The following is a 24,968-nucleotide window of genomic DNA, read 5'->3' as shown; positions in this document are numbered from 1 at the left end:
GACATTTCTAAAAAAATTATGTAAACCAAGCATTAGTGTCATTAATAAATGACAATTATTAAAAATCGCTTTGAAGTTTTTCTTGTGACATCAAAAAAGCAGGGAAATGGCATTATTGAGTCAAAAGTTGGGTTATATTCTATAAGGCCAGTTCACACCTATTTGTCAGTTAAATGTCATTTGTGGCCAAGATTCCGTGTTCGGAATAGTACATCTTTACCCAGTACTGACATTTTTCAATTGTTTTCGTTTTCACACTATGACATCATCGTCGTCATCGGTTGCATATGATATGACAATGACAGTTTCCGACATAATTAAATTTAAAGTAACAACACAAATTCCTTTTTTTTAAGTAAAAACAAAAATACACAAAATTTAGTTACCATAGAATATTGATCTTATGATAATTTAATCGTTGTTACAAATAAATCGAGTTTCCCAATAAGATCATACTTAAACGTTGTCTAAGATTTCAGATTTCGGCTTGGATTTTGTTTGGAAGTGAACAAATGCCAACACATTGAATGTCAATTTGAACACTTAATTTAATTATTATTTTTCGTTTATTCATATTATTTCCTCAAATGTACAGTGGCGAGTAAAAAAAAATGGATATAATTTTTGACATAACTGTCATAAGTGTGAAAACGGCCTTACTACATCTAACCTTACTTAGATTATGATTGTGACAATTTAGTTGATGTACTCAATAAAGGGTGTTTTTTTTATTAATAGCGTCGAAAATAGCGTTGGAGAGTCGATTGAGAACGCACCACTAGTGTAAAAGCGTAAGATTTAAACAGCTGATCTGTATAGTGGATTCACAATCGATCGAAGTGTGAATGCACCATTAGCTTTCTCATCAGAAAAGTTTCTATACTCCATCCAGCCAGAGATTGAGAGACTTTAAATTGTAGACTTGTATATAACCCAACACTACAAAATGCAGTAGAATAATTTCAGGGCAAAAAATGTTACTGCTTGAAGGTAAATAAATAAATAATTTACGCTAGGTAGAACTTTCTCTGCGTAGAATTTAGTGATTTTTATGTCAACCAATCGCTCGCTGGACAAACTATAGCAAGGCGATCTCTATTTTAACAGGCCGTGACATTGACTTCAGAAAGTGGTCTGTGGAATGGCCCACTAACGTCTGACAACGTTGCTTCGCCAACCTTTAAAAAATTTACTAGTTTTGAAGTTTTGTGATCACTCACTGTCACTCACTATTTTGTCATTGCAAGCTGTCAGTCAATCATCACTGAAAGATTTTTCTAATTCTCGTATTGCAAAGTATATCAGGTGTCCCTATCAAGGTAATTATGTGTATCCTGTATTATAAGATAGCTATTGTTAGTAAAATTTCATAGAGTCCTGTATTCTGAACAAGTATCCTATCCAAAATGAAGATAGAAGTCTTTTAGTTCACCGTGATTGCATTAGCTCCAGTGAAAATTCCAACGCATGCCACCTGTACACTGTACAGATCAGGACAAGACCATTAAAGACTAATAAAGGTGCAGTATGAATTGTTAAAAATAAAACTTTATGCATCTAAAAAGAATCACATTTTATCTTTACTAACAATAACTGAAAATTTCTCAAATGATATTGGCATGAGTTTTGGTATTGATAAGTGTAAAACGCAATCAATATGTCGCGGTCATTACGAAAATTTAGAATATATAACTAAAGAAGGAGAAATCATTAAAAATTTAAATAAAGGAGAATTTTATAAATATTTAGGTATTAATCAATCAAATCATATTCAACATTCAATTATAAAAGAAAATTTAGAAAAACAATTTTATTTTAGAATTAAATCTATTTTAAAATCAAAATTAAACGGTAATAATTTAATTAAAGCAGTTAATACATATGCTGTTCCATTGTTGACCTATTCTTTTGGTGTTATAAAATGGTCCAAAACTAATTTACAAAATATAAATATTCAAACTAGAGATCTCTTTACAAATTTAATTTACCACGCGAAAATAGTGGTAGGGGTTTTTCAAATCTAGAAATTCTACAACACAATCAAATTGCTTCACTAAAAAATTATTTTCTCAATAGAGCTCGTGATAACACTTTTTTTAATGCTTTGGTTTCACCGGATAAAGGTTACACACCTTTAAATTTAAGTGATAATATAATTTCAGATATTGTTGAGCCAAATATACCTGACACTATAGCAAATAAAAAAGAAAAGTCTTTACATGGGAGATATTTTAAAGAACTAGAACAACCAGAAATTAATATTCAAGCTTCTCATGCATGGCTTAAAAATCAAATATTCATCCTGAGACTGAGGGTTTTATATTTGCAATACAAGATCGTGTTATAAATACAAGAAATTATAAAAAACACATATGCGGTTTACAATCGATCATTGATAAATGTAGGATTTGCGGAACTGAAGGAGAAACCATTGAACACATCATTTCTTCTTGCACCGTTTTGGCTCAAAGCGAATATAAAAAACGTCATGATATATTCGCAAAAATTATACACATGAATTTAGCAGTTAAATTCAAATTATTAAAGGATACACAACCACATTATATTTATAAACCCGAAAGTTGTTTGGAAAATGACAATTACAAATTATATTTTGATCGTACAGTTTAACTGACATTCATATTCAGCATAACAGACCAGACATTATAATTTTAAATAAACAACAAAAGCAAGCATATCTTTTAGATATAGCTGTTCTAAATTCACACAATATAACACAGACATATAATACAAAAATTAATAAATATTTAGAACTCTCCGTTGCTATGAGAAATGTTTGGTGTTTAGAAAAAATTTCGATTTTACCATTTATAATTTCAGCAACAGGAATAGTACCGCAATCTCTTTTTAAAAATTTAAAAATTTTGGACTTAGAGAACACATTGGTGGTTGAAATTCAAAATGGTTATTTACACTACGAGAGAGGAACAAAAGCGGCCTTACTCTCGAGTGCTGTATTTGATTTTGTTCGATACCTGACATTGCTCCTTAGAAAATGAGTCTGTAACTTTATATTCAAAATTTTAAATAAAATTAAAATAATAGCTATTAAGACAACAAGTGTTTTATAGACGATTTAAAAATCGAGATCGTAGTTTAAATCAGAGCGACCGCAGGGAGCGAGGATTTAATAGATCGAGATTTTTAAACTATAAAACACGCGTTGTCTTCAAGATTTTTTCTAACACTAACATCTTATCAGAAATTTTAATAAATGCAGAAATTATTCGAGGCGCGTCACAATACACAAAATGCGAAGGTTGCCGTGGGTACTATGGTAATAATATCAACAAATTTGGAAAAAAACAATTTTCATCGTTGAAATGTGCCAAAACGTTCCAGAAGAAATAAGAAAAAAGGGGCAATTTGTTACCAATGAAGTCTAAAAGTGTATACGAAAAGGTGTATGTTTCGTTTCAAGGCCGGAACAATAAAAAAAGCATCACGGAGGTAACGGAAGATGTCATTTTGGCTTTTCTTGATATGGGGTAAGTGTGTAGAACTTCATTGAAAGTTAATTCACACTACGGCAAGAATCATTTGAAGAAAATGTAAAGATTGCCAGTTTTCGACGGCCGGGCACTTGCATTGGATGAAACAGCAGAAGTTAAAGAAGAAGAACAAGAGCACGAAGCTAATGTGACAGTTCCAATTCAATAATTGTACTTTTCACTTTTGTGTTAATTACTGTAAAAATGATGAATAAAATGTTACTACAATAATATGTGTGAGCGTATTTTATGACTCTATAAGATACGTTGCTATTGACGACGTGTCTTATAGAGAAAAGCGTATTTTATGGGAAACATAAGGTGTGAGCTCAAATGCACCATGGAAACAGTATAAGATATTAGTGTTAGAAAAAATAAATAAATCACATTTTCGGAGAGAGCTGTTGCTATGGAAAAAAATAAAATACAAAATAAACAAAGTTTTGCAAAGTCAATAAAGTGATTGTGTACACGTTGTGGAAATGGATGACGAAGAATTCTATGTTCCTGATGACGTCCTGGAAGAGGCAAGTGCCGCCAAGTACCAAATGGTGCCTACGAAATCAAAATTACGATACCAGAAAGAATTGGAAATATTTACACAATGGCAGACAGAAATGGATCAAGGGAAAAGACGAAAGCAGCATCAGCGCGGTTGTGATATTCAATGTTGAAGAGTACACTGTTTGTATTTCAAAACGTTGATATCTCCAGGTATCCAGGTAAGAGGTTTTTTAATAAGCTATTAGTTGTTTTAATATAATAAATGGTACAGGTTCAACAGTCTAACCTCCTTTTTGAAAACAAAATGTAGAAACTATCAGCCGAAAAATGCTACAACTTTTTCAAGAAACGATGTTTGCAAGTTTTTACTGGAAGCGGCGGACCAAGGGTGGATCCTTTAGAAAGTTGTACTGCTGATGGACATATTCGGCATTTTTTAAGACTAGCCATAGGTTTTTACAAGCTACATTTTTCAACCCCATGTTAACTTTTGTCCTCATGAAAATATTCAACCCAGTTTTGTAGTAAAGTTGTGGGATATGATAATGTATTGAAACAATTTCAATTTAATAACCAAAATCAAGGAATAAGTTAGCAAAGAAGCCATCGATTTCATTAATGTCATCGGAAACCGACTTATCGCGGAATCAGGCGATTCAAAATCAAAGAAATTCCTTTTCGAGAGGATTTCCCTTGCCATTCAACGTGGAAACGCTGCAAGCATTCGGGGCACTTTTCCAGATTCCGCAATATTATCGGAAATTTTTGTATTATAAAACAAAAATGTTTATGTAATTATGTTATTAATATAACCTCATTCAAGTTAGCAAAAAGACATTTTTTGAATTCCGTTTGCTCCAATTTTAAATTTTCAGTAGGCTAAAATTTCACCTGACATTTGTAATTTTGATATGTAATTGATTGTGTGATTGCAATTACAATTACAATTACAATTACAATTACAATTACCAGTCATTATTGGTCAAAAAGTAGGAACTAGTTAAACATCACAAAATGATTCTTTCAATGTCAAGGATTATTTTAATACCAAATAATGGTTCTTAATTCCATTTTTTATAAGATTTATTGATCGATAAATTATTGTTCTAAAATTGTGTAAGTGAGGTTAAGTTTGAATTGTTTGAAGTTATACTTTGTTTTTTCTTTAACATATTTGCTTGCATTTGAACTTTTTGTTAATTTAAAACGCTTTAAAACTTTCAACACAACTGTGTGTATTTTCAGTTTTTTAGTTTCTTTTAAAATACTTAAACATTCGTTTAGAATTTAAAAAAGTAGGTAAGTATTTTCTGAAAATAGAAAAATATTGTATGCCATGTTAAGAAGACACAAAAACGATTGAAAAACAAAAACCACTTCTTCCTAACAGATAAAAAGCTTAATAATCGTTTTCCACAATGATCTTTATTAAAGTTTTAGATGTTTCATTGTCATAATTTACTTATTTATTGTCATAATCGATTTCTTCATTGTCAGCAGCTACGTAAATGAAATCAGACAGACAACCCAACATCACCTCATCTCATCAGTCAAACAGTCATCATATCCTATAATCTTCAACATTATAAAGCTTGTTTGACACGATACTAAATTTTTGAGAAAATTTACTAGTAAATGAGAGAGGACCAATGAACGATCAGGATCTGACAAAGACAGACTATGATCCTGCTCGTTCATTGGTCCTGTCGAGGGTCTCTCTCATTTTCTAACAAATTTACTACGAAATTTAGCATCGTGTCAAACAAGCTTTAGGGGGAAATTTAAATTTTAAAAATGACTGGTCAAATTCGTCAAGTCATAGACAATTATTGACCCGTCAAATGGGTCATTGACTAAGTCAATTACCGGACCTCACAACACTAATTAACATGGTTAATTAACACTTTTTCTATTAAGATAATTAACCGTCAATTTTGGTTAATTAACGTTAATTAACAACGGTCAATTATACCACTCCCAACACTAAACCTACAATATTTAATGACAACGTCAATCAATTCAAAGTATGGTTAGAAACAGATAATGGTCATTTTACATTAAAAGTCAAGACAATGATGTTTATGGTCCACTTTTTTTTGCTCCCAATAGTACTTATGTAACAAAATGCCACCATTGGTACACAACGAACGAACTAATTGCGTCAGATATAGTTCTCCCAGAGCTGCAGCGGTTTTATGGCAGGGCAATAGTAATTATTACGCCTGTTGAGATGCCGATACGCGACATAAACAGACCCCTGTCAATCATCATTTTCGTTCTATACCTGTCAGTTTACAGGGTAGTACTTGGACGAATTTACGATTAGGGGTTGTACTTGCGGTTTAAACCTATTGTCGGTGTTGTTAACGTTTATACAATGGTACCCTGCCATAAAACCGCTGCAGCTCTGGGAGAACTTTACGCTACTGAATTCTCCTCAGAAATCATGGCCGCTGCATCGGCGCCGCTTGGATGCCCAGACTTTTCCCGCTCATGGGACTTTGCCACCAACCCACTATGCATCTCGCTTTAGTATGTGCGATTAGAACAAGACGCGAGTTGTACGTTTACATCAGCGACGTCAAATTTTTAGGTTACGTTTTAACCACATTTGTGTTAGTTTTGTTTAATTTTGCCGCAAATTTCATGCAACGAAAAACTACGCAGCAAGTGGACAGATTCATTTGCAGAATTTGTAATTGCAAAAATAATATTGGAATTGCGCAGAAACTTACAAGGCTGGAAGTTATCGTGTAAGTGCTTATTCACAATGGACATAAGACTTAAGAAATACATAAGAGATACCTAAGAATAGTTTGTAAATTTGGGCAATTGGAAAATAATTTATGTGTCCACAATAGCTCGAATTATGATTCTTCATGCCTTTTTGTACCCAACAATAATGTTCACTGAGGTCACTTCTCAAGTTACGTAAAAATTAATAGTATATCCACTGCATGTACCTATCATGAATTTCTTATGCCTTATGTCAAGCTTATGTCCAATTGTCCATTGTGAATAAGCACTAAGGAGACAAACTAATACGTGGTATTGCCGAAACAAAATATAGGAAGAAAGAAACACGATCTAAACCAGGTTGTTTAGTGTCGTTTTCAACAATTTTTAATAAATCTTACATATTAAGCTTGTTTGACACGATGCTAAATTTCGTAGTAAATTTGTTAGAAAATGAGAGAGACCCTCGACAGGACCAATGAACGATCAGGATCATAGTCTGTCTTTGTCAGATCCTGATCGTTCATTGGTCCTCTCTCATTTACTAGTAAATTTTCTCATAAATTTAGCATCGTGTCAAACAGGCTTTAGTTGATAAATAGTCAATAGTTTTGAAAAGATTAAAAAATTGTGCAATGAATAATTATATCGCGATTATGTTTAACTTAAACATTATGACACTCAAAGTGAATTTTTCTTGCATCGTCTATTGCTGTTGTTACATTTAATTTGCCTAGTAACTGAAACTTACACTTGGATGAAATGTGTTCTTAGACTTTCCATGCTCTTCAATAGAAGGGAATACATTTTTTTAATCACAATATCCTAATTTGCACCATACTGAATCTTCTGATCGCTGATTAAAAAGTATAGGTACACTGCCAGGAATACAATTTAGTACGTACATTATTTCCTGTGAGCCACTCACAAATACGAGTATTATCTCACGAAACATTAAAACACCATTTTGACCTACCTGCAAGGGTTTGCAAATTTGGAAGATCGGGACGTGGTCTCCCTAATTCGTCTTGACAATTCAATAAATTAAAATCGAACCTGGTGAGCAAGTATTCTACACGATCTTGACAATTTTGAATTTCATTTCTATCCATTTCCTTATTAATAATTATGTTAAATTTAAATGTTTGAAATCGTTAGTACCACCGACATCACCGAGTTTTTTAATTATCTTGGGGTATTTGAATTGAAATCTGACACAGGTCTAGACGAGGAAAACCTCGGAAAAAAAAACCTATTCAACTACAGTCCGGCCAGAGAATTGAACCCCCCAACCTCCCGAATTTAAAACGGACGCGATATTCACGCAGCCGGTGCTCGGTTCTGACGCAGGCGCATTTGATGTCGGAGGTGCCGTGTATTTAACGCTTGCTATTTGGAAATTTCAAAGTCAATCTCGTGTGGATAAATCCTATGAATCTTGATCAGCTGGGGAAGATAATGAGTAATGACACAGTCTGCGTCCGGCCACGTTTGCAGTGCTTACATGCAATATATGACGATACAAGTGGACACGTTTATTCCGGGTGATCAAGAAAGACTGTTTAAGTTGGCAATACAATTAAAAACATTTTTTTATTCGGCTATTTACAACACTGCAACCGGATATGTTTTGTGGGTTTATTTGACAGATATCTGACGTAGCATTAATAACGACAAAATGGTAGGTTATGAGAGTAAAAATTAACGGCAAAAAGAAATCATAGTTGGAATTCGGAATAATAATCTAAAAATTAACTAAAGGAAATTCTCGAAGTGCACCCCATTTTGCTCTAAACATAAATTAACTCTTCTCTCGAACGATTCACCAGCATGTTTAATTTAATTTGAAATGTCAAATTTGACTTGTCACTGATGCGGCTGTCAGTGTGAAGCCGTCAACAACCGGAAGTTACTCCAGTTGTACCATTTAAAAATGAAATTCAGCATTACCAACTTAAACAGTCCTTCTTGATCACCCCGTACGTACTGTGGCGGACAATAAATTTAGGCCGGCCTGTCATTGACTTGACATCAAAATGTGAAGCTGGCATAATGTTCAACTAACCCAATTTTCGATTTTTATCATTCTTGTCATCTTGCACCATAGAGAAGTGCTACTACAAATTGGTTATGTTAGTGCGTCATGATCTGTAAGTCACAAAAAGGGCGAAGGAAACACAGCTTGAAAACCTTAAGTTAGACAAACTGACACATCAGTCATAATGACAATAAATGGTCGCTTGCACTGACTTTTTTGAAATGTCAGAAATTTGCCGGCCTAAATTTATTGTCCGCCATAGTACCTAAAGTCCATTCACGTTGGATTTTCCCTGCCAAATTGTTGTCACGTTGCAAGCCTGCGCCTCCTTTCCTAGTCATTTTTACATTATCATGTTTTATTCGTGATAGAGCGATTGAGAGCGATTTGACGTCTTTAATTTTGAATGTTAGTTTGACGTGTGAAATAAAGTCAGATTTTTTAATAAAATTCTATTCCTGGGTGATTTTACCATGGCGAAAAGAAAAAAAGGTTAATTTTAAAATTGCGTTAACCTTCCACAACTGACGTAATGTGACGAAACCCGCAAGCTAATACGGACTCAAGAAAAAATAGCTTCAGTTCGAAAATTAATTAGTTAGAATCCTTTAATATTTAATGTATTGTATCTATTAACATGATTATAATCTATTTACGACCTTTATTGAGCAGTTTTATCTATACAACGTTATTTTAAAGGTAATATGTACAGTCGATGGACAAATAAAACTGGGACAAAAATGACAATCACATAAGTCAAAATTTACAAATTTGCATCGTTTAATTACGGCTTTATGACAAATAGGTTAACTTTGGTATGACAAATTATATAGACACTGACAGATATATTGACAATTCAATGGTCTGATTTACACAGATTAAATTTTAAGTGTCCCAGTTTTATTTGTCCACCGACCGTACATCGAAAAAACTTAAATTCGAAAAAAATCATTAAAAATCAAAATACACCTTTCTTTTGTGGTATGCAATTGTAACAATACATTCTTAAAACACACAACCACAATCAAAACGTATAAGTGTCTCTGAATAACTGAAATTTTATTGCCAAATTTGTTCCATCATTTAGATGCATTCCTTATTTCCATCGCTTCCAATGAAAGAAACTTCACACAATTTTCTATCGGGTTTATTTTCTACAATTTATTCTGGTTTCTCATCACTCATCATGTTAGTCGCAGAAGGTTAAAGGGGCTCACAACACAAAAAATGATTTTTAACTGATTATGGTATTTAGAAGAAATGACAATTTTAAGCATAAATCACGACCAGCCAATTTTTTTTTCGCGCCAGTTTCGTATAAAAACAAGAATAAACATAACTGCGTGACGTCATTGGGCAGTAGCAATGACACGGGTGGCGGACGGCTAATGCATCAGTCCAGTCGTAAAATAAATAAGTTCAGGGCGACACTGCAATCAGGTTTAGATTTAAAATCACAACTGTCTAGGTAATGCAATAGTTTATTTAAATATGTAGTTGTATACATTGTTATTTTGTTACATAGATTTTTAAAAATGAATATAAACAAAACTATTCAACCCTATCAATTTGAACCGGAGAATGATGAAAATGACGAGGACTGGAATAATGACAATGATGCGAATGTTGATAATAATTTAGAACTGATAACTGAGGGGAGATCTGGAAATCGTTTATGGTGTCAATGCGGAGAATGTTGTGAAATGGATAGTGATGAACAAAGTGTATGTTGTGCGGAATTTGAAAATATAAAAATTTGTATGCAACATTATACTTGTGTGAGCAAAAATCCGTAATTTCCAAAGCTTATTTTGGATATGGAAGTACTAAACGTAAGTCGGCAGTTGTTAGGAACAAAAACAAAATCAAAATGGAAACAAAAAATGTTGCATGCCGACAATCCCTTGAACAAAACTTGGAGATACGTTGCGTATAGACAATTTGTAAGCTGGATTAACGCTTGGAAACCTATAGGCTACAAAAATCGTGTAGTTATTCCGTCGTGTGTAGTAAAAAACATTAGACAAATTTTTCCCGAGGGTGATGAAAAATATGTAGGATTTAAAAACTACGTCAACGCAAAATTCCCTGCATAACTTTACTAACAATACACAATGTACTTATTCACTGATTTAACGAAAATCTAGAAACATGTTTTTTTTCATATCTTCTGTCGGCGGTCGTGGTAAAGGTGCGATGTTTTTCGGGACTAAGAAATCCGGTGGTTGTTGGCACGGTATTGTATCTTCCTTCCACTTTGTTTTAATAATTTGAATCAAATTAAATTTCCACTCTTCATTAGAACGTTGAAATTTATTTTTCACAACCCAAGCTCCTGATGATTTCGAAAACATATATTTTTCACCGACTTTTTCTTTATTTACATTCCAATTGTGGTCCATTATTGCTATGACCGATCGAAGATACAATCCATTGTATGAAAAGTGGATTCGTTTAGGGGCATATTTTAAACGTAGATTATGATAACTTTCCAAAGCACCCGTGTGTACATAATTTTTCGCTTGTTGTAAATCTTTCAAAAATGTTTTATCAAGAATAATTTTCTGCAAAGCTCGATATGAATCTTCGTTGCCATTCAACCATTTCTTTTTTCTTGCTTCATCCGGACTTAACTCTTCGTGCTCACAAGTATACATCTGTCCATTTTCGCACCATTTATGTTTATTTTTTATGTGAAATAAAATTGAAGTAAATTTTTGAATTAAACGCGAACCATCTTGTCCGCATGTATGTACAGACCACCACAAATGATTGTTTATACTGGTTTTCCACGCCTCAATTTCAGGATATTTCCTCTTATCTGAAGATTTCAACTTTTTCATCAGACTTTTTGATAGATGCCACACGTCGAATTCGTGTTGGACATTAGGATAATGAGTTTTTAGGAAAAAACGTACACCCTTGTGTCTATCACTAAGAAACAATTCGATGTTGCAATGTTCTTGGGTTATCAACTTGTTGAGTAATTTTTGGCAAGCTGCTTTTTCAAGTTCGCCCTTTATAACACCTTTCTGGAGGAGTTCAAAATCTATTATGAGGCCCGAATGGAGGTCCATTGTAGAATATATTATGTATTTTGCAGAAAATCCAGGTGAATCAAATTGACTGTCTCCCGCTAACCAGATAGGTTCTCTAGAATTCTTCAACGTGTTCAGATTTGTTTCTCTTTCAACGTACCACAAGTCCTTTATAACTGGGCCAACAATATTATTAACTATCTTATCAAATGTACTTCTGGACATCATTGGCATCTTAATGGTGTTACAAAATGATTTAAAAGGAGTGAAAAGAATGCCTGAGAGAAGTAAGGACGAAGCTATCAACACATTTCCTTCCGGTCTTTTGCCTACCATTGGTTGGGAATACCAACTTCTTTTGTTTCCGCATTCACATACTAATTTTACACACAACATACTACCTTTTGTGTAACTATTTAGTTTTTTTATTACAGCACCACATTCTAGACAAGTTTCTAACAACTGTAGAATAGCATCTCTGGATACAAAGAAATATTCACCTGCAAACACGTTTTCAGTTTCAATTTTCTCAGAGCACTCACTAGTACTGTCACTGTCATAATCATCATCACAATATTCTGATTCACAGGGTTCATAATTGCATTCATTTACCGCGTCAGTGTTGGTTTCCAAAACAGTTTTTTGCTTCAACATTGAAATTGCACGAATTATAATTTCGATATATTTCGGTACCTAATTCACACTGCACACTTTTGCATAGTTCATTGTATTTTTCGGCAGAACTAGTTCCTGGTTGGGGCTCTTCGAAAACACATTCTAATATTTCTGACACTAATTCCTTACGTTCTTTTCTTTCATGTCTTAGTTGCCGGTTCGTCAAGGTGGAAGTACAAATTTTCTTTGAACTATTTTCTATTTCTTCATTCGGGTTTTTTATTTTTTTTAGCTTTTTTGATAACAAACAGCGCTCACTCGTTATGTCAGAAATATTTACCGAAGGCACACTACCAGGTTTCAAAGAGGGTAAACGAAATCCTTCATTCGACATTAACTTCACTTTCATACTTTGAGATTCGTTAAAATCTGATTTCCTAAAATGCTTTGAACATATGCGGCTATTAGTATTAGGATTAAAGTTTTTTCGTTTGCAATACAGAGTCCACTGAGCGTATTGTTTTGGAAATTTTTCACGATTAGGAAATCTATGAAAAGCGATACCATTTTTTCGATTTGTGGATTTACCAGACTCACTGTCACAACCAAAAACACTGCATATAACCATCTTCTGTAAATAACTGGGACCTTCTTCGACACTAAATAATAAGTGAAACACTACACTGATTTAGTTTCGACTAAATGACTATCATTTCATTACTCACAAGTTCTGAAATTCTTGGAATTTTATAACAACGCTGCATGTGCAGACTGAACCTGGCGGAGCCAACTGCCCAATGACGTCATGAGAATTTAATTATTTGCCGTTATCGGGTTAAAAAAAAAATAAACGCAATAAACAAAGAGCATTATCGCTGTTTATTTTTTAAGGGTTATTTTTTAAGATAAACATGTTTTTTGTGTTGTGTGCCCCTTTAAGTAAATGTAGTCATAAAGGGTTTTTTCACTTAATCAACAACGCAAGCAGAAAAATACAACACCAATAGGTAGGAGTTAGGTACCTATTGTATGTTCCTAATCCTATCATACCGATTAACAACTGACACTATTTTTAGTGCAACAAAATGGATGTATTATTACCTATTGTTATCCTCTAAAAAGTTTAATAACAATATTTGAAAAATGACTGTTTCTTTGCTGACAGCGAATAACATAACCTCTACAGTCTACGAATGACTTGGTTACTTTATCAGCCCGTATTGGTGACATACACAGCTAAAGCATTTTTGAACTAAAAATCACACCGCCACAATATTGAATTATTTGACTTTGACTAGGAAAATCCAACGTGAATGGACTTTACGTGAGAAATTAAAAATTGTTTTAAACGTTGCAGTGTTTACATCAAACTCGTGAAATATGCGTACGAAAACGAACCAAATAAATTATATATTTAAGGGAATTTTTGTGCTGTTTTTTTTTTGGGGGGGGCTCCCTTGCCCCCCGTGATGAGCCGCCACTGTAAATAGTTATCAAAAGAGTTCTGAAAAGAAGTGTTTTTTGAAAGATAAAATGAAAACAAAGGAACGAATTTGGAGGAAAACCAAGAAAGCACGAAACAACACAACTTAAAATCTCAAAAATTGAAATTTATAATGACATCTGTCTCGTGTTGCCTACATAAATTTTCAAATATTGGTAGGTAAAGTAAAAACATTTTGGATGTGAATTGTCAAACTCAAGGTCGCATAAAACTTATGATTGAACTGTACGTTAGTGAGTTCTGTCCTAAATTCAAAATGCCTTATTGGTGCGCCTAGTTACTTTTGCTGGTAGTGCCAACCTAACGACAAGTCCCTAATTCACATCTATCGTGCGTTCAAATGAAATCCTGGGCTGGGGAGGCGTTGGAAACCGTCAATTGTTGTGCTTTTTTTACAGCGTAGATTAATTGGACGATGTTGACAACTAACCAAAAATTTAGAGCCAAAAAAATGTTTCTTTTTTTCTTTCTGTGCAATGTTTTACATTAAAAATAGAATAACTTAACGATTCCTATTCTAGAAGCAAATATCTAAGGGCACTCTTTGCTGAAAACAAACATGTTCAATTATGTCCCAATTAAACATAAACAAGTGTCATTCGTGTCAAACACCGGGAAATTCAAACTTTACACTGTTCTAAACGGTTTAATTTTTCCAACGCCTACTCAGCCCAGGATTTCATTTGAACGCGCGATATAACGTTCCGACAGTATAGTTGAAAAACCACTTTGCCTTTGCAACAGCACTTTTATGGCATTAGTCATTGGAAATTACTTTAAAACCGTACTTATGCCGAACTAAAATAAGCTTTCCATAAGCTTTCCTAAGATACACATTTATAATAATGAATAAAGTATAGCTGTCCTATGTCTGGTCTATACTTTTGTATGGGATAGAAACGTTCACCTTAAAAGTAACCATTCTAAACATTCGAGATGAGATTATTTCCCAGCACGTTGACAAATGCTCGAGGGCGACCTGAACCTGGACGCCGGCGTCGTTCTAAAAACTAAACTAAACATCGTCACTCCATTTGCGAGGGTATCGTGAACAGTACTTTTTCGGCCTCCGTCTAGAAACACTGATTTTCCATTCGTCTAAATCGTCTGGAAACTAGTATTTCCTAGAGTGATATACCGGGTGTAGAATTGGTTTACGAGACATAGGATTTTACATGTAAAAATTATTGGCTCCCCTAATAATTTTATGGCAAAATGGTTAAAATGAAAGTTAGAGAGAATTAAAAGTACTGTCTAATTCCACTCTTTGTTTTTTTCTAACATCTTATGGTACTGAAAGAAAAGCAAGAAAGGAGTTAAGACAAAAATACTAAAAAGCAGTACTAGTAATGAAATTTGACTTCTAAAATTATTTGTCGTGTGGTTTCACTATTATTTAATTTTCTTTTGATCTGACCTTCAAATGAACTCGTACAGGACTACAGGACGAATGAAAAGGTATCTTCCATTAACTGTTCAAACTTCTCTCCAATTCTACGAATTGTTTCTATGGCTGAAATTGGTCGGTCTGGGAAACCTGAAGCAAATGTTGCTTGGAAGTTTCTTAAAGAAGATCCTCCATAATACCATTTAAAGAAAGAAATAAAATTTCATGCCTAGTAGTACTTTTTCGTATTTTTGTGTTAACTCTTTTCTTGCCTTTCTTTCAGTACCACAAGACGTTAGAATAAAACTAAGATTGAAATTAGACAGTAATTTTAATTGTCTCTAACTTTCATTTTCACTATTTTGCCATAAAATTGTTAGGGGAGTCAATAATTGAAACTCTTTATTTTTACATGTAAAATCCTATGTCTCGTAAATCAATTCTACACCCGGTATAAGAGAAAGTAGGCTCGATCCTGGTTTGTGAAGTAAATGCAAACAAGTCTATATGTCTAAATAGTTAATATTTATAATACGGGGTGATCAAGAAGGACTGTTTAAGTTGGTAACACTGGATCGTATTTTAAATCGTATAAAAGGAGTAACTTCCGGTTGTTGGTGGCTTGTCGTTGTTAATGCTATACCTATATCAGATATTTGTCAAATAAACCAACAAAACATATCCAGTTGCAGTGTTATAAATAACCGAATTAAAAAATTTTCTCAATTGTACTGCCAACTTAAACAGTCCTTCTTGATCACCCGGTATTTATAATTTATTTTTCACTCTAGATACATTTTGATAATTAACAATTTTATTTAAACACAAATAGTGCCAATTTTGACAATAAAAGTGCAGCCAATTATCAATCGAAAAACGCCCCTAGGAGCCAGGATAGAGCCAACTCTATTTAATATACTAACTTTAGCATTTCCCTGCCTATAATCTTGTCAAAAATAAATTACTACTATTCGTTACTAGATTGTCATAAATTTGGTTAGGTTGGAGGCTATGTGGTTTCTGGTGACAAACAAAAGATATCGTAATCGTAAGGTAGCGAATTCTTTGTAACAGTTGCATTATGGCTGTATTTCCCGCTAAGTGATGGATGTTTTTTCGTTTCACAATCAATTTTGGTTTCTGGCGGCATATTTACAATAGTCGGACTTAATCTCTCAATTCATAGTAACCAACCTTAAGCATTCAAAATTACTTTTTGGCCTCCTGTGATGGAAACTTTGCAAACACACACTGTTCGCGTCACATGAAACTTTGTTTTTACAGCGACTGTGCGACGGTGAATTTTTCCCACATACTATCCGGCAAAGTAAATAATCCTTGTTTTTAACCTTTAAGAAACATAGAAGAAATACACAATTTTAACTTAATGAAGCTGAGTTGCAGGAGAACAATACAGGGTCTTTTCGAAGTTGAGGCGTTCCTTTTAACATGCGATAGTATGCGTTGTTCTAAAGAATTTTAGCCAAAATCACCTTAGTAAAATGTGTACGGCAATGAAGATACAATAAGTTAATTTTCTTGAAATTTTTGAAACCGGTCCTGCTCAAATTTGCGCTGATTTGTTAGAAATTGGAATTGACAAAAAAAAATCAAATAAGCATGGACGTTAATCAAAACTACTGTCAGAGTTGTCATCTAATTAGTCGAAATGGTTTTATTATTAGGAAAATAATGAGCTCACAGATATGTTGCAAATGCATGGGCAATGTTATCACGTTATCAGAATGCATCTGTAGCGTCCAGAGAGTATTGCAAAGCGATTTCCGGAAAGACACCATTTTGGGCCAGGTTAGTTATTAATCTAGTACAGCGGAGAAATGGACAGGACCGGACTTAAAATTTTAGAAAACAATAAAAATATACAATCAATTATCTCCGTTAATAGACACATTTTACTAAGAAGATTTAGGCTAAAATTCTTAAGAATAATGTGTAGTACCTCGTGTTACAAGGAACACGTCAACTTCGAGAACATCCTGTATGTATACATTTTGAATTCAATTAGTTTAGAAAATAAAATCCAAAAGAAATGAAAATAGCAGCGCCATCTGTCGGTTCTGCCTTACATTTGACAATTCTTGGGTGCGTTCCATTAAAATTCGAAAATTAGTAATTGTTTTTAACATTTTAAATTAAAAAACGTCGGCCAAAAAGCACCTTGTGTGTGAAACATTTTGCAGCGCTTAGTTTATGAAACACTCCGCTGCGCGTCGTGCTTCAAAATAAACTTCGCGCTGCAAAATGTAACTTCCCACACTCGATTGTAAATAGCTATTTTCAGCCTTCGTCTAGAAACATTGATGTTTCGTTCGTCTAAATCGTCTGGAAACTAGCATTTCCCTGCCTAGGCAAGAAAATCGAAACAGGAATTTTTATTGAAAGATTTTAAGTTGGCAGCGCAAAATGTCAATGTCATGTGGAATTTTTGTTCAGTTTTTTAAGTGTAAAACATTGATGTCTGACAAATTTGTATCCTTTATCGCAAGCTATACTCGTACATTGTGTATAGCAGTAGAGGCCGCGGGGGTACCAAGCGACGTCTTAGTAATACTAATAAGTAATAACAGAGAGGACGACGACGGTTTTGAATATTTGAGGAATTGATTGACTTTGGTCGTGACTGTCGCTTCTTGGATCCTTTAGGTTGCCAACGAAAGAAAAATAAATTCCCCATTCGGTAATTTTTTAACAAAAATTATTATATTTTGCTTTAAATAAATTGCCGGCCGAAAAAATTTTGTGTATTACACGGCTAGAAAACGTTTTGCAACTGCTCGCATTACTGGCGCCTCTGCTCCACAAACCGTGCTTGCACTTGCAAAATAGCAATTTCTAGCCGTGTGATACAAATAACTATAGTTTGAGAACACACTTTTTGACATCGGGCTTGAGGCACAAAATGTTAATGTCATGTGGAATTTTGGTACAATTTTTTAAGTGTAAAATATTGATGTCGGCCAAATTTGTATCCTTTATTGCAAGCTATACATACATTGTGTATATCAGTAGAGGCCGAGGGGGTACCAAGCGACGTCTTAGGGAACGTTTATGTTGGAGCTGCGATGAGCGATAAAAGCGGCGATAAGAGCGAGTTGCCATTTGAAAACCATGGCAGTTAGCTCTTGTCGCCGCTTTTATTGCTCATCGTAGCTCCAACATAGACGGCTCCAACATAAACGTACCCTTAGTAATAATAACCCTCTACGGTAATAACACAGAGGACGACGACGGTTGAATATTTGAGGAATTGACTGACTTTGGTCGTGACTGTCGCTTCTTGGATCCTTTATGTTGCCAATGAATGAAAAATAAATTACCCATTCGGTAATTTTTTAACAAAAATTATTATATTATTATATTTTGCTTTAAATAAATTGTGGGCCGAAAAAATTTTGTGTATTACACGGCTAGAAAATGTTTTGCAAGTGCTTGCACTTGCAAAATGATATTATCTAGCCTTGTGATACAATAGTATATTATACAGGGTGTCTCAGCTAAGATTTTCGAGCCTAATATCTCGGTTATTTGCCAACGGATTTTTATGAAATTTAAAATTCAGATATTTTAGACCCTGAAGGTACAATTAGTAATAATAAAATTACCTCAAGTTAAAAAATGTAATTTTAACACATGTTTTCTTTATCGAAAATTATGCGCGATTATTATCAGATTGTTAAACATTAAAAAATAGGGGTCTACACAAACAATTAAGTAAATCACTTGTCTGATTCAACGAAAAGATTAGATTTTGTCGTTAAACATTTTAATGTAAAATTTGAAGGTATTTGAGCAGTTACCTTTTGAAACAATTGATGATTAATTGCCAAGCAACATTTTGTACACCCTTTAAAGTCTGTCAAAATTGGGCGCGCTTTATTAGAAATGTCAAATTGTGAAAATTTATTGAAAATACTCTAAAAATAGACTACAGCGGCAGAAATTTCAATATTGTTGAAAAAGGAAAAAAAATTGCCTATGGAGAGTGTCGTAAGAACTTCAATGACACAGTTCGTTTTCTCGTGGAACACCATCCAAATGTAGGCTTTACAAAATGTAAGGTTAAGAGAGTCGTCAATTTATTTGAAGACAGAGGAAGCGTACGTGAACTAAATTACCTTGCTAAAATATCCCGATCGTGTTTTAGTCCTTTATGGAAGAATTAAAGCATCCAGTATAATAAATTACCTCCAAATGTTGTCTTTAACTTTGTAAGTGTTTGTAAGGTTAGCAAGATAAACGTCAAATATGTCACCTGCATTTGTGCGAAAAGGGGTGATCAAAATTCGGCGTTTGTTTCATAAGCGTCTACGTTTTTGCATCTGCAGCCACGTTTAACACAGTTTTTTTCTTTTTACTTGCAAACCAGACGTCTTTCAAGGACGAGTTTCTCCTTACAGCATTTTTAATTGACGATCAATTTTTTGATATAAATCTCAATTGATTCAACATTTTAAAAAGGCATGTAAAAATTACGTTTTTAAGACTTTGGTGATTGCATTAATGGGATTTTATTCTTCACCGTCTAAAATATCTGCATTTTAAATTTCACAAAAATCCGTTGGAAAATAACTGAGTCTTAGCTAAGACACCCTGTATATTGAGGGAGAGAAATGAGCATTCTCTCCACAAGTATATATACTATTTTTTTCACGGTAGGGAGTAGAAACAGCACAAAAATCTCAAATTTTAAGAATAAAAAAAATGATGACAAATGAGTTGTCATCTTTCCATGAATTTAATGGAATTAGTAGTTTTTGAGATTTATGCCTTGACAACACAATTAGATTTTTGTCACAACTGTCAAAAAAATGAAAACTCCCATTAGACTTTTGTCACAACTGTCAAAAATTGAAAACTCCCTAGGGAGCAAATATTTGCTCCCTAGAAAATGCTCTACTTCTGTCACGACGTTGACATCAGAGAAGTTGATTTCTACTCCCGATCGTGAAAAAATAACTATTTCGTTACATTCAAAGCAACAAAAATTTCGCAAATACAGGGTGTCCCAAAAATGGCGTACTAACGGTGCACTACGGTGTAGAAGAGATTACCGTAAACGCCAGAAAAATGTCAAAAAAATTCTATTGGACTTATTTTCTGATTTGGCATGACAGCTACGTCTCATCGTACATATTATCACAAAGTACAAGATCACTCACTATCAATATCTAATCCTGCATAATAGAGAATTTTGAAGTTTTGGAAATCGAAAAAATTATGTTAAATCCTCTACATTGCAAGGTAATGATGTATGAATATATCATTGTTTACATTGTATTATCGTTAATAATAATAATAAAAATAATTTATTTTTTTGTCGGAAACATTTTTTCCATATTTTTTTCATGTACATTTAAGCATCCTCGATAAGGTAGTAAGTAGTTTGTACGCCATTTTTGGGACACCCTGTATACATACCATTCTGAGAGAGCTATTGCTTTGCTATTGTCACTTATAATTACACGAAAGCTTTTTTTTGTCCAAGTAAACTTGACATTTCAATGACAATTTTGTTATCTGGCAATTTAACGAAAAAAACAGCCTCTAAAAAAAAAGAGTTCGTAGGACGAGTAATTTTTTCTAGCAGTTTTTTGAGTTTAATTTCCAGACAACAAAACTCGAATTATAAATGTCAAGTTTACATCGACCCAAAAAAAAGCTTCAGTGTAATTCGGTAAGACAATTAAATGAATATAGTCCATTCATTTTAAATCTTGAGTAAAGTTGTAAACTCAAAACGCCGTAAATTACGAAAGCGGCAAGTTTTCATTGTGTGGGTACTGTAAAGTAGTAACCCCTCTGTTCACATAAAATTGGTACCACGTCGTACTTTCACTATCTTATCGACGAGCAAAAGAAAGAGACCTTAAAGTATCCGCAAATAAAAAAAAATTAAAACACATTTTGCGATCAGTGACCAAAAAAATGTTAAGAGATTGTTGATTTTGTATTGGGAAATTTTGTATTTGAGAAATAAGATTACTAAATCAAGAAATAAGAGTAATTAATAAAGTATCCATTACATGTTTAAAGTAAATTAATAAATAAAATAATAAAATACTTACATAAACAAATAGAAAATTAATCGTCATCTGAATCAAATTCACTAGATGATTCACCAGTATTGGCAACAAATATTCCAGCACATTAAGAATAATTTGTTCAGACTGATAAGTCAAATGACCCAAACCACCTGACATATTGAGTAAAATTAACGCACTGAATTCACTTTACACAACACAAGTTATTTCTTGAACGGTACAACTAAGACTATAATTGTTTAGTGGCTTACGGCCGGCCGGTCCTGTATTTTTAAAATTCTGGAAAACCCCATTATTATGTACTTTCTGTCTACGCTTGGGATGTCTTATTATTACCTGCACCCGTCGTATAGATAAGGTAAGCAGAACATATTTATACTCGTAGTACCTAAAAACAGATGTTTTACTGACGAATGCAAATGTATGTTAAATAATGAGCCACCCAGAACACTCGATATTTGTCTCAAGAAAATCCGCGGATAAATTTAACTACAAGAACGCAATGCCCTCAGAAATTTAATGTTTGGGATGGTATTTTTAATAATCAAATTATTGGGCGATTTTAGTAGTAAATTTAAACACAAACATATTTCGATATTTTGATAAATGTGAATAAAAATGTTTCTAATAACTTGACCATTTAACAAATGTTAAATTTAATCAATTTCTTAATGAAGTAGGTACCTGAAATCACGCAAAAACTATGTTTCATGTTAAATTCCTATGGTCAGGTTTGGTAGTTGACACTCGGTATTGAACACAGTTTTAGATTCACTGAGTTTCGGACAAGTGTCAAAGCAGGCAAGTTTTATTACTAAACCCAAGATTTAAAATGAATGGACTATACGTAAATCACTATGATGCAAACCTACTAGAATCAGACGCTTTCAAACGTTAGGTTTCGTTTTGTCGCTGGAAAAGTTAGGACAAACTTTTTTCGCTGTTATAATGATAAAAACACCGCTGCTTAGGGGATTTTTAGTGTATGAATTAAATTGTCAGTTAAAAAAAAGCGTCGATGACGTAGTATAGTATGAAAATAAAAATCATTAAAAAATCGCGATTATCTGAAAAGATGTTCTTTTAAAAAATAAAACTGAACTTTTTAAAAAATGGTTCGACAATCTTAATTTTGCCAAATTATTTAGTTCCAGGTTTTGTAGATATACAGATTGATGAATAAGAAACGTATTACTGGCTGCATTTAAATTTCGTCAGAGTCGAAAAGTTATATGAATCAGTCTGTACATACGACTATACCCAGCGATCATTTAAAAAATAAATCGAGTTTGCTTTGGAGCCTATGCTATAGCATGGGTTGCCATAGGTGACACGCCGACTCGATTTATTTTTTAATTGATCGCACCGTACAATCCAACATTCCGACTTTTGAGTTTAATAAAAGAAAGACTGTAACAACAAAAAATTACAATAACTGTTATTATTTACCTAGAATATTTACAAAAATCAATGAACAAAATTAATTTTGTAAAGTAGATTTGTTGATGTCATAATTAGGGGTTCGTGATTAATTATTTCGACAAAAATAATTTTAAATAGTAAAACATGACTAACTTTAAATGACGAAGACCCGTATTCACCAACGCCAGTTAAAGTTCACTGTAGGTTAAAATATACGAAAACATTGTTATAACAATAGGTAACTAAACTAACGAAGTATTTTAACCTACAGTTAACGTTAACTGGCGTTGGTAAATACGGTCGTTAATATGTCAAAATATATATATATATTTTTTTAATGATTTAAATTATAACAAAATTGGTTAAAATGAGGCGAATGCTGTTTTAGATTAAATACATATAGGGTCAGTTTACAAAAGCGAAATTAAGTTAATCATCATCAAATGCGGGATTAACCGAACACATTCATGGGTTAATCGCGCATTAAAATTTAATTCGAATTAAATATTTAATTCTCTTTCTATAAAGTGGCCCATAATAAATTAATATTTTGCCAATAGAAAAAGGTAAGGCAATATTACGAGTATGTACCTACCATGTTTTAATTTCTTCCGGAGTGTACTGAACTTTGGATATCGGTTGACCACTACAATCAACAGTGCAATAACACATTATTCGAAACCTTCACTAACACCTACTGTTTGTAGTTCATTGCTATTTTGAAGAACTGTTCTCGTCTTTTTCTATATACGGGATCTTTAAAACCTGGATGGTCCGCATCAAGTTCGACACCATACATAAGAACATTCTGTGCTTGGTCTAGATCCGATATTTTTTTCGGAAACCAAGGCATTTCATCAAAATCTACAAATAAGATTTTCACATATGTAACTCCATTTACAAAGTATGTAATTTATAACAGTAAATGTTGGCTTTAATTTTATTTGAGTGTCAATAAAACCGCCATCAAAAATAAATGTTATTAGGTATAACACCACGAGAATAAAAAGGAACCATTTACTATTGACCTCAAATGATATGAGGATTTCTATTAAAGCGATAATGTCTGCTATTAATATTAAATTTTTATTAACAAAATTCTTATTTTATGTTTCCTTTACTAAATATTTAAGTACTTAATACTATCTATTATTGATATATAATACTCTAGATTTTACTACTATTACTTTTTATTAATACAATAAACGGATTTTTTTGTTCGACACTGTCAGAATTTGAGAAATTTCTCCTGTGTGAGCGGATTCTGATAAATGTCACAACTTGTCAAAACGAAATGTCAAGCCAATTTTAAAGATTTTATGCGATTTGGAGCCTTTAAGGGGCTCGTCGAACAAAAAAATGTTGTATTCAACTCGTTCTTGTGTAAATTGGGCCTTTTTTGGCATGAGTGGGCCTCTAAAACGCTCGTTTCACTCGCGTTTTAAACTGGCCCACTCATGCCAAAAAAAGCCCAATTTACACACAAACTCGTTAAATAAACTACTATTATCAATTGGAAAAATCAGTTTATTAACATCTCAGGTTGGAATAATGTAGGTATATCAATAACGTAAATTTTCTAGTAAGTACCTACCAAAACTTGCAGTTGCCGTTAATGGTGTAGGAGGAGGAAATTCGCTCACTTCACTGTTACCATAACTACCAATGACCATCGTTTGCACTTCTCTTTTGAGAAGACGACCTAACTGATCCAATTTACGTTGATCAGCATCAATGTCGACCAAGAAATCAACTTGATTATCCCCAAGTTGAGATGGACGGGATTCGATGTGATCCACATTAATTCCTAAATCTTGAAAAGCTTGAAGTGCTCTAAGTAACCCACCTACTTGATTCTTTAATGTAAATATTACAGATATTTTTTCCACTTTTGGCTTAATTTCTTCTTTTGTTGCCTATTAAGTTATAAATTCCACATAAGTTTATATCGTAAGTATTTGAAAATAATAATAATTAGTACATTAAGAATGCGGAAATATTCTTTGACAATGTAGACAATTTCCATTCATAGTTGGTAGAACAATATCTAACTTAACAAAATTCTGGATTTTGTTAGGTAAATAAAACGGATTCATATTTAAAAATATGTAAAGTTAAAGTTATATGAACAAAAAGGTCCATTGTTGTAT

The 24,968-nt window shown here is 33.2% G+C and overlaps 1 protein-coding gene across 1 annotated transcript in view; it reads right to left on the bottom strand.

Moving 5' to 3' along the window:
- Positions 1-24,968, bottom strand: part of Trhn (tryptophan hydroxylase) — a 56,799-nt gene that overhangs the window by 31,285 nt on the left and 546 nt on the right. Inside the window, exons 2-4 of the mRNA XM_069062046.1 lie at positions 24,413-24,734; positions 23,517-23,682; positions 23,414-23,464 (exon numbers count right to left, since the gene is read on the bottom strand). Coding sequence (XP_068918147.1) covers positions 23,414-23,464; positions 23,517-23,682; positions 24,413-24,734 — 539 coding nt within the window. The remainder of the gene's footprint in view (positions 1-23,413; positions 23,465-23,516; positions 23,683-24,412; positions 24,735-24,968) is intronic.

This window comes from Tenebrio molitor, chromosome 1 (assembly GCF_963966145.1).
Source record: "Tenebrio molitor chromosome 1, icTenMoli1.1, whole genome shotgun sequence".
Lineage (NCBI taxonomy): Eukaryota > Metazoa > Arthropoda > Insecta > Coleoptera > Tenebrionidae > Tenebrio > Tenebrio molitor.
Note: the sequence above shows the minus strand (reverse complement) of the source record. Positions and strands in the feature narration are given on the sequence as shown.